This window comes from Punica granatum, chromosome 1, assembly GCF_007655135.1.
Source record: "Punica granatum isolate Tunisia-2019 chromosome 1, ASM765513v2, whole genome shotgun sequence".
Taxonomy (NCBI): domain Eukaryota; kingdom Viridiplantae; phylum Streptophyta; class Magnoliopsida; order Myrtales; family Lythraceae; genus Punica; species Punica granatum.
This window is the reverse complement of record NC_045127.1, coordinates 15,194,279-15,206,336: the sequence shown is the minus strand read 5'-3', so window position 1 is coordinate 15,206,336 and position 12,058 is coordinate 15,194,279. Positions and strand designations below refer to the sequence as shown.

The 12,058-nt window shown below is 34.8% G+C and overlaps 1 protein-coding gene across 1 annotated transcript; it reads left to right on the top strand.

The window, feature by feature from the left end:
- The first annotated feature begins 4,591 nt into the window (after window positions 1–4,591).
- Window positions 4,592–9,772, top strand: LOC116203743 (serine/threonine-protein kinase STY46-like). The gene is made up of 5 exons (XM_031535643.1): window positions 4,592–4,904; window positions 5,242–5,556; window positions 6,319–6,841; window positions 9,335–9,477; window positions 9,581–9,772. The coding sequence occupies exons 1-5, from the start codon at window positions 4,662–4,664 to the stop codon at window positions 9,770–9,772; spliced, it is 1,416 nt and encodes a 471-aa protein (XP_031391503.1). The 5' UTR covers window positions 4,592–4,661.
- Window positions 9,773–12,058: the final 2,286 nt, after the last annotated feature.

The following is a 12,058-nucleotide window of genomic DNA, read 5'->3' as shown; positions in this document are numbered from 1 at the left end:
TTTTTTTTTCTGTCACAGTACCAAGGCATCTTCATCACTATAGACATTTTGATTGGTTACTCATCCAAAACTCACTCTATGAGAATTTGTTAAGCCCTAAATAATGAGAAACTCTTGGAAGAACTTCAATCAGAATGCATGTAAGTGATAACTTGGGCACGCAATAGTCCCATACGTTACCATTTACAGAAATTGTAATCAACACTCACTTTATGAGAAATCGTCAAACCGTAAAAGATGAGAAAATTTAATAAATAGACACAGGTAGTCCTATCTTAAGAATCAAATATGAAGTTTCTAGATTATTAGACGAAGACGTATGTTATTGCACTGCACATACAATTATTCTGAAAAATTGTTAGTAAAAAAATATATGGGTGCATTCAATTCCTTTTTGCATCCTGAGACTGAGTTTGGGAGCATGATATATGGAGAAAAGTGAACATCGATCGATCCCTTTATCTTTTTATATATTTTATTTATATATTACAATATATTTTTATTTTCTTGTGAAAGGGGACGATATATGGGGATGTGTTAATTCTTTGATCATGAAGATCTTCCTAAAAAATTAAAAGCTTCTAATTACCATCACTTAATTGATAATGAAAATACTGTATCTAATTAATTATGAGTTTGGAAACTCTTCCTTCTGAAATTCATTGAGAAATGTGTAAATATTCTGTATATAAATATAATGAGTTTATATATATATATTATGATATTTATAATGGGCAGAGGGGAACTTTCCAAACTTGAGACCATGTGCTACTTCATGATTAAGACCAGATCACTCAATGTGGGGCATCAATGTGGTTGTTTACGATATTTAAAGGCAGGATCAGCAGTTGCTGCTTGGCCAATTTCGGCAAAATGGGGTTTCTTGTATATATATGTTCTAGTTCCTTTAATCCTTTGGAGTGTCGTAGAGGATTTCACCAAAAAAAAAAAAGACTTTGTCGTAGAGGCAAAAGTCCGAGTCTAAAGGCAAAAATCCATTAAAAAATTTATGATATTCGCACGGAGCTTTTCACCAAAAAAATTTTCATTTTGAATATAATTCTCAAACTAATCTTCCCCATAAAATATTTCTCAATCTAAACTTAAAGTTGACACATGGTTGTCACCTGCTTTACCATTATCTTATGTGTCATCCACCTCAACGATCTACTTAAAATTTCAATTATAAATATTATCATATCTTTCCCTACACTATGAGACCGAGCAACTTTTTGCTCCCAAAACTATGAAACCAAGCAACTTTTGCCCCTTTGCACCTCCTTGGCTCAACCCAGTTAATACCACTAAAGACGAGGTCACCAGTGGTGTCAAACTCTATCGACGATGTCGTAGGGGTGATAGCCAGTGATGATTAGAAAGCATGGGCTCCTAGGCCACGACAATGTCTTGGCGTGTTTCCCTTTTTTTTTAATTTTTTTTTCATTAATTTCTTTCGTTTTTGCTTTATTATTATTATTATTATTGTTGTTGTTGTTGTTGTTGTTGTTGTTATTATTATTATTATGTTAGTTGTTAGTTTGAATAGAACTAGTAACGGTAGGGGGAAAATTTTCCCGAGCGATAGTTTTGAGGGGCAATGTAAATGTTCCCGAAAAAATAATTTATGGGGTAAAAGCTTCCTGACCTCCGCTCAGGGGTGATTTGGTAATTTTACTAATAAAAATTTTAAGTGAATTGTCGACATGGATGACACGTGAGAGAATAGCAAGGTGGTGGCAGCCATGTGGCAAATTGAAGTCAAGATCGGGAAATATTTTCTGGAGAAGACTAGTTTGAGAATTATTTTTAAAATGGAGAATACTTTGGTGTAAAACTCCATTGGCAAGTAATTAAATATAAAATTTTATAAACGTCACTTAGAGATCCCGAGTTCAATTCTCACTAAGAATACTTATGTGTCACTTAACTTCGATTTATTTTCTATTTTTTTATCAAGTTCATTGACCTCTATTATAACCGGAAAAAAAAATCATACATTGCAGATATTAGTCTACGGTGTTTTACATATAATAGTCATTTAAGTGTATAATTGCAAGGAGAAATTGCATAAAAATGAGATACTGTGATATTTGTGTAGGGAAAAAAATTACAATATTCTTGGACTTATGCTGCAAGGGGAGGAGAAAAAAATAGCGGAAAAAAAAAATTTACGCTGTGAGCTCTACTCTTTTAGTGGGTCGATTCGATTCGACCCAGCACTCGTGTGGGCTCAATTATGGAAATGGTCCAGTGGGCTTTAACTTTTTGAGTATAAAGACAAATCAACCTAATTCCAATTGGCACTCGTGTGGGCTCAATTTGTCTTCTTTTTCCTCCCCCATCTAATTGGAGTTACACTTTGATCTTAGGAGTTAGCCTGCCATAAAGATGACTGTTGCTTTCGTCCCCAATGTTTGGATCGGCTATCAATTTTCTTCTTGAGGTTCTAAAGTCATCAAACTCGACTACGACAATACTATTCACACAGATAGATTATGCATGAAACCTTACTAACTACCATACACTGATAATCAAAATACTTCATTTTTTAATTGAATAGCAAATATCAATTTGATGAAAAGATCTAAGTAGAAAATTAAAAGATATTAATAATGAAATAAAAATACATCATCATAGAGAAATTTTTTTAAAAAAAATAGTACACAGAGACTGCATAATGCATGTATGAGATAAAAGATTAAGTAAATTTAATAAAAATTAATGTGTAAATAAATTTATTATAGAAGGGGAAGGAAGTTAGTCGCTATAACTTTCCTTCTCCCAAAGAATGTTCTCATGAGAAACAAACTGATTTGAATTTGTCTTTGACTACCAATTCCTCTTTAATTCTCTCCCATTCCTTCTCTCTCCCCTCCCTCTCTGAAGTTACGTTCCCTCTCTTTTTCTTCTCTTTACGCTCTCATTCCCCCTAAATAAAACACCGAATACTCTTTTTGAATTTCTTTTTCATTGATTTCATCAAATAAAATTTGTACATTACGATATTATTAATAAATAGGATCGTCACATTTTGAAAATAGATTATACTTAATTAGATACATTAAAAACCATATCTGCAGAGCGAAAGTACAAACTCTAGTATTAATATAAGTTAAAACTTTTGAATATAAGGATGGTTTTATTATATTTAGAAGATGTTTAAAGTTCATGATCTTAAAACTAAAAAAATCTAATTAATTACGTTAACTTTTATTAAAATAATTTTATTATTTGATTACCATTCTTATCGGCAAAATGTATTAATATAGTATTATATTTTGAAAATAAAGTATTTTAGTAGGAAAAAAAAACTTATGAATTTAATATTTTCTATTAATAAACAATGTAATTATTATCTAAAAAATAAAATGTACAATCATAAATTAATATACTATGTCTGACGAACAAGTTATATAATACAATACACTAGCTTATGTCACGAATAATAATTTCGAGAAACACACAGATAAAATATTTAGTTAATGTAAGGGCATGCTGAGTTGGCAAGGCTTGCCATTTGATGAGAGAAATGAAAGAAAGGTATCGGTGCGGTTTCTTCAAGCGATTCGGCGTTTGTTCTCGTTAAACAAGTTTTCAGGTTCGAGTTTTGTGAATGAAAATAATTAACATTAGAAGAGATTTAGCTTTTAGTGGACTGATTAGACTCAAGTTGAATTAATCAGCCAGATCTATTGGATTTTAGGATACTAAAGTGTGCCTCGAAAATAAGAGAGAAGTTGGGAACACTTTTGGAGGAAAAATCGGAAAGGCCGTCTACAAGGGGCACTTCCTGGTGAAGTATGTAATTAATAGGTCCAACCCTTGTGTTTTTACTATGACATGCATCAGTGCTGGGTCCGGTGGCAATTGCATATAAGAAGAGACTTCATGGGCCTTCGATGTCCAATCAACCGGAAGTGTGTGACCATTCTACGCTCGGAAGGAGGAAATGATCATGGGACTCCGATCCGAAAAATACCGGCTTGTCAGATTGAGATTGATATAGGGTTCATTTTATCAATAATTGACGGCAATACAGGATACATAACAATTTATTCCATGAGTGGGAACAGCTGAGAAAATGAGTTTAGATAATCTATTGGTATCTGGTCGCTCGTAAATGTGGACCTAAGTATTCCTAGACATATTACGGACTCAGTTTCTTATGCATCCACTGAGTACAAGTCAAAAATAAAACCAATCAATTTGATGGTACGCGTAACACAGTATAAGTACTATTGGCCGTGTAAGCAAGCACCCATCGGACAATTTATGATCATACCGTCGTATGGTACAGCAGATGGATGGATCATGAATATTCTTCCAATACGATGGAATCCGAACTTGTGTTCTTGTCCAGATCGTCTGGCGGCATGCCATGGGCTTGTTGATTTGTTACATGAAGGAGCCCCTTGTCGAGAAAACGGAAACAACAACAGGAAGAGGTTGTCTCTGCGTCTGCCTCTTCCTCACAATATCCGTCAAAGAGAATTGTCTTTTTTCCAAACTCCGCATAACATGTCTATGAAAAATCAACAGGTCGTCTATTCTAATTTCCCTCTTCCAGCTCTCTCTCTCTCTCTCTCTCTCTCTCTCTCTCTCTCTCTCTCTCTATCTCTTCTCACATTAACAACGGAGACTTATATATAATTAATTAGTTGATGATAATGAGCCTTAACGGCACCTACAACCCTAACAATACCGATGGACGGAATCCAAGAAGGAGCAACGCCGCAGATGCACGGCGGTCCCAAGCATGCTGCTGGAACCTCAGCGGCTGCTTGGAAATGCCAATGGGTGCCGTTGTCTCCTCCCCGAACCATAGCCACCCTCACCACCAGCAGCCTCTCCAGAATCGCAGCCACCAGTCACCGGAACAATCCATTTCTGAGTTGGAGCAGCAGGTACAATGTGCATATATATAGTATGTATTGGTGCTCTTCATTTTTTCACTCTTCACGTTTCTTCTCTTCTTGCGTGAAAACTGATTATTGGACCACATGAAGGAAGTCACGCTGTGCACCGTTACATATAATTACTTCTAGAATCAAAGACATCGTTCCATTAGCAAAAGTGAGACCGTGTACCATACTTAACTGTGAGTTATGACCATATATGCTGCTCCGATAAATACGTAGTTGGCATGATACAACCGTGTCCTTGGAGTTAAATCCGATGGTTTCAGTTCCGACTGACCATTATACGATATGTTGATTGTTCCTTTGGTCTTTAATAATCAAGGTGAGAGACCTGGAAAGAGAAGTGCAGAAGCAGAAGGAGCTGAGGATCATGTACGGGAAGAGGATGGAGAGGACTCAAGATTACCTCAAGTACTGCCTCCAAGTTGCCCAAGAGAATGGCTTCTTGCACCTCCTCATGAACCCGAAGGACACCCAAGAATGCCTCCTCTCCCCCCACAATTTCATGATCGGCAACAACGTCTGGCTGAACGGCAGCCCAGCTCAGTTCCCGGCCCTGGTACCCTCCCAACCGTCGGACCTCGATCTCATCTCCAACCAAGCCCGGGCTAATGGGTGGTCTATTGACCCGCTCGAGGTGAGACTCCCTCAATATATATCTCTTCAAATTAGACCTGATCATGGGCCGAGACTATTGCTAGGCCTATAAATCACTACCCGCACGACTGTTTTGGGTGAATTACAGGACCGAAGCCCCAACTACCTGCACGATTTTGTTTCACACATTAAGATTTAAATGTGTCCGACTTCGTTTGACATTTACTGCATGAAAATTCTTCCCGGAATAATCAAAAGATAATACGTATAATTGGAGCAATCTCAAAAATTAATTGTTGGACCATCATTCTTTTTGCACAGTCCAGGCGAAAATAAAAGGAGCATTCTTAACTATGATAATGTGATTCAACGACAAATTGAGTTTCTAATAAATGAAATTTACTTGCAATATGTGAATCTATTGCACTGCTTTTGATAAAGTGTCGGTGCGTACCTATGCCAATTATATTTTAGATGGCGCTTTCAAAAGTGTCAACAAAAGCATTAGTTTAGGTGATACTTTAAATTCAAAATTAACTTCGTAAAAATGTGTTTTCCTATAGTGAATGCAGGCGGTTCGAAATACATTGGAAACACCGTGTACATAACTAGTTAGGGAACAAGCTGACATCCAAAACAGAATAGTCCTTACTAATATGATGAGTATATATATATATATATATATATATATATATATATATCCCCCTCCTTTTTTTAAAGACAATCGTTTGCTATATATTGACCTTGTCAAAGATCAATGTAGTAAACTGTTTGGTAAGCTAACCTATGCATGTTGACGTAGATCGAAATGAAAGATCAAATAGGCCGAGGGAGCACGGCCGACATTTACAGGGCCACGTGGAGGGGCCTCGATGTGGCGGTGAAGTACATGTCTCCGGAGTTCTTCCACTCCAACCCCAGCGGCGCCGCCTTCTTCGCCCAGGAGCTCCACACCCTCTCCCGGCAACGCCACCGCTTCGTGCTCCAGCTCATGGGTGCCTGCCTCCAACCGCCCGACCGTGCATGGGTCGTCACCGAGCTCCTAAGCACCACCCTCAAGGAGTGGCTCCATGGGCCCGGCAAGGCTCACCAGCCGCGGGACCTAGCCTCCTCTCTACCGTTGCCCCCCATGGAGGAGCGGCTCGCGAGGGCAGTGGAGATTGCCCAGGCAATGCAGTATCTCCACGAACAAAGGCCAAGGGTCGTGCACCGTGACCTAAAGCCGAGCAACGTGTTCTTGGACGATGCTCTGCATGTGCGGGTGGCAGATTTTGGGCATGCTCGCTTCCTGAGGGATGGGGAATACGCGCTCACTGCCGAAATAGGTTCACACTATTTTCTTTTTCCTTTTGTATCTTTTCAAAAACAAAATTTATTTTGTCGAGGAAGGGGTTCGATACAGTGGTACAAGTTACCAAAATCATGAGATTTCGGATTCAATCCTCATCAAGAGTATTTGCATGCCTTGTTATTTAGATTTGGTTATTGTTGTATTAGCCAATAGACACCACTTATAATCGAAAAAATAAAATTTATTTTTATTGATCTATTTGCATGATCATGTATTAAATTTTTGGATTTATTTAAAAAAATATATATTTTACTCTTTTTTCCAAATATATTTCAATTGAAATAAATTATTAAAATTAAAGCAACTCGCAATATTTTCTTATTTTTTAGATTGAATCAAAATTATCTTATTTATAACCACTTTTAATTTTCGTTAACTTGTTCACTAGGTTTTTTTTTAAAATTTAATAAAACCCAAAATTGAGAAAACTAAGAAGAAAAGATAAAGAAAATAAAGATGCTTGAAGAGGAGTTAGGATGGTGGTGGAGGGGCCTCGGCCATCACAAAATCGGGATTTGGTGATTAGCTCCAAGAAGACAGAAAGAGGATAAGGGCTAGTTTACCTTTAGAAAAGTTTTTTAAATTTTTCTTCTCATTTTCTAAACTTATTTTTGTATAGAAAAATGAGAAATCGTGTTTACAAACTCAAAATTTAAAATTTTAACTTATACTCAATATCTAATAACCATTGAAGACTTTTTAATTAAAAGTATGATAATTAATATAATTAAAAAAATGATTGATGAAGAACCTTCCAATAAAGAGGAAAAAAATTGGAAAGCTATTAATTAAAAGTAAGGCAAAAAGCCAAAAATTTTGCTCATGGTTTGGGATCGAGACAAATCGCACATTGTTCTTTTGTTTGGAACAATTAACCTCCCTGTGGTTTGCTCCGTTAGACATAGGGGGTTACGACGTTAATTTTTTTTTCCATTTTCAGTCCTCAATATTTAACTTTTTAATCATTTTGATTGTAAATCTTTTTCTTTTATCATTATTATCCTCAACTTTCCATTTTACTCCTTTAGACATAGGGGTTACGACGTTAATTTTTTTTTTCCATTTTCAATCCTCAATATTTAGCTTTTTAATCATTTTGATCATAAATCTTTTTCTTTTATCATTATTATCCTCAACTTTCCATTTTGTTTCATTTTAGTCCTATAACGAAAAATCGAAAGGGGAGGGGGGAGGGGAAGTTGAGGATAATAATGATAAAAGAAAAAGATTTACGATCAAAATGATTAAAAAACTAAATATTTCGGACTGAAAATAGAAAAAAAATTAACACCGTAACCCCCTATGTCTAACGGAGCAAACCACATGGAGGCTAAATTGTTCCAAACAAAAGAATATGGTGCGATTTGTCCCGACCCCAAACCACAAGGGAGTTTTTTTGTCTTTTTCCCTAAAAGTAATTCTCTAAATTGTTTTGAATTTGTAGAATTAGAAAAATCTATTTTCCTAAAAAAGTTATTCTTCATTTTAACACTTATTTTACGATTTTTCATTTTTTATGAAAATTTTCCAAGAAGTTGGAAAATTTTCTCAAAGTAAATAGAGCCTAAAATTTTGACAATTTCCTGTTCGAAGCCAACCACTACTGCTTAAGTAAAGCTGTAGCGTCCTTAACATTGTGTCCTCATTAGCCTCTGTTTGCTCCCTTCGTTATTATGGTTTTTTTTCCCTTTTTATGATTTTATTTATTTAATTTATAATTTTTAAAAATTATTGGGAAACAGAAAAAATTAACGAAAAAAGAAAACTTAGTGGATATACTATAAAAAACAATTTTTTACTATATTTAGGAAATAAAGTAAAGTATAATAAGCTTTTTTCGCAATTTACCTTATTTTTATTTTACAAAAAAACTCGTGTTATAAAAAGTAATAGATAAGAGAGAGAAAATAGAGAGACACGAGGAGTGAGAATCAAATCCAGATACTCTTTTAATCTAGTTTTATTTTTACCTATGCTATAATGATTACTATAAAACCATTAAAATCAGGATCTTTAACTTAAAACCTCAATTTTCAAAAATATATATCTTTCATCTAATTCTTAGGAAAGGAAGCTAAATTGTTTTTTAAAATATAAATTAATTTTCATATGTTTAGATTTCTTGCATGACAAGTATTTTTACAAATAATTTCTCTTTCACGTCTCTTGTTCTTCTAAAACCACCCATTCTATCTTTATTTTTTCTTTCTCTTTTTCAAAGTATCAGATTTAAATTAATTCATCAATCGAATTTGCTAATTTACTATTTCTAACTTTTTTGAACTGAGATTTCTGAGGATTAATGGTGGTATCTCGTATAATCCCCATTTTATTGTCAAAATAACATTATTTAAATGAAAAGTTTAGCTAGTAGTCCGAACTCCCACGTCTCGTAAATGTGTATATGCATGTAACTAATAATGGGGATAAGATAAATAGAGTGAATTTATTTATGAATGTTTGTCAGGTACTTATGTTTACATGGCACCAGAAGTGATCAAGTGTGAGCCATATGATGAGAAATGTGACGTGTACAGTTTCGGGGTCATTGTCAATGAGCTTGTCACCGGAGATCATCCCTATATCGACATCGATGCTGGTCCAGCAAAGGTACGTTGCTATAATTACTAAACCAACACAATGGCCTACTTGTTCGAACTTGAAAAAACCTATATGTGATTTTTATTTTTATTTTTCTGTTGCGATGAAACAGATAGCAATGGAGGTGGCAGAAGGAATCCTAAGGCCTGCACTTCCTGCGGACAATGATGTCCAATTAGGAGAGCTTATAGAGCTGATCTGCCTTTCATGGAATCAGGACCCCTCTTTGAGACTGCCCTTATCTTCAATAACCCCAAAACTCAAAGAGATCCAAAGGAAATTCGCGGAGATTAATGTATCATAATCTGATTGATTTTATATATAAAGAGAAATTAGATAATGATTTCAGACTTAATTGCCGATGATCATAAGAGATGATCAGGAGGGACATCCTTTTCATGAGCTTCATTTGTGCAGCTGTTCGTATCAATTTTGGAATTTTAGAAGAGATTATGATATGTCACAGTTATGTTAAGTAATAAGAAAAAGAAAAAAACTGATCCACTATATTTCGAAAATAATGCATTTTGAAACGAACTCAAATTACAAGGGAAAAAAGGGGTCGATGGACGCAGCTTATCACAGTGTACCCCTTTATGATTATATCTATTCCCAATAGTGAAAAGGAAAAATTTACATAAAATAATGTGTAAGACTCAGCTGAAGGCGTTATTGTGAGTGGCTGTATGCTATTTTTCGAAAATCAACAGTTTGATGTTTCTGATAAGTAAGCATCAATTTTTTTCTGATTTGATGATCAATCATGTGATTTAGCGATCGACTATTTCTAATATTTTTCGCTTACTTTCCGAATGCAGTTTGATGGAGTTGCTACCAATAAGGGAAGCCAGCAGGCCTCCAAGCCTGTGCAATCTTTCGGGAAAACATTCAGCAAAAGATCTAAATTTTCAACTTGACCGCATCAAGTATATTCCGAATAACATCAGCCATGGTAGATGTCTCCTTTTGAAAGACCCTTTTGTTTGACTCAATCTGCGCTTGATAAATACAACTAGTCCAGAAAAGCTCGAGAATAATTGCAACCAGAGTTCTGGCTCTGTTATTTGGACCTCAATCAACCTCATATACCAGTTAGAAACCAATTTGTGAATCCCCATTCTATTCAATAGACTAAGCCATATACCCCTCTCGACAGCACAAGTTGAAAGCATATTAGTGGCCCTTGGATTCTGCAGTTTTGACAATGGAATTCACTTTCTGCACCATTAACTTCCAATGCCGTATCAATCGATCTGTCCTTACTACCTAGTCTGTCCCACAGGGCTACCCAACCCAAAGGAAGCGCGCAGTATATTTTTTTAGAACCATATCAATTTGGACTGCGGAACCTTTTCTCTGTGATTTCGGGCTGAGCCTCTTCCGAGCATCTGGATTGAAGGAGTATAAACAAGACCTTTTACCTAATAGTTCTCATGGATTGGCAAGGAAACCGGAAAAGGGATAAAAAGGACTCCTTCTTCCGACCAACAATATTCACCTTAGGACATAGAGTGAAGGAAAATGATATCGTCTTGGTGTAATTGACTAGCATATGTGTGCAGGGACAGATCTAGGAATTTTGTCCAAGGGATGTGAAGTTCGAAGGAACTTTGTATCATAAAATTTAAGGGGAGGGGGGAAATAGGATAATTCCTTTGAAAGTATGATAAACTCGACAAATTTTAATAGAAATTTCATAACTTTTCCCGAATTCAGGGGCAACTGCGTGCCCCCTCTATCTAAGTGTTGAACAATTTTTTAATTTCTCCAAAAATCTTCGTATTTTTTGAAAACATTTTTTTTCTCTTTACTTTGAGAAAATTTCCTAACTTTTGTGATAATTTTCATAAAAAGGAAAATCATAAAATATGTGTTTATCTACCTAAAATAATAAACAATTTTTAGAAAAGAGGTTTTTCTAATTCCCCAAATTCAAAACAATTTAGGGAAGGTTTTGTTAAACTCAACTCCATTCCAACAATGTATATATATATATATATATATATATTTAACTGGAATGTAATAATAAGGTGGAGGGAGAAAATAAAAAAAAGTAATGGTTGTGTTGTTGAATTAAGAGAAAAATAATGAATAGTTGAGAGAATTTAATATTAAAAATTGAATCGAATGGTAGTTGAGAAAAAAATTGAAGAAAAAGAGAAATATAATAATTGTGTTATTGAATTGAAGACAAGTAGTGTTAAGTGGAGTAGAATAAATTGAGTTGAACTCAAAAAAACCAAACAATTGGAAGGTTTTCTTATCATTTAATTTTTTTTTCTTTTTTAGTTATATCAATTATTCTCCTTTGATTGGAAAGGTAAATAATTATATATGAATTCATACAAATAAAATGGATGTGTATTCAAAATTTATTGAATATGACACAAATAAAATATAAGAAAAACTCATTTAATTGAATTTGAAAGGTCAACTAACATGGAGTTCAGAGTTTTAGATTTGGCTTACATGATGCAATCACATTCTGTATCTTAGTTTATATATTATAATTAGGTTTTTAGATCCGTACATTGCACGCACTCTATAAACGGAATTTCACAATAGAAGATTTAATTTATTTATAATATAA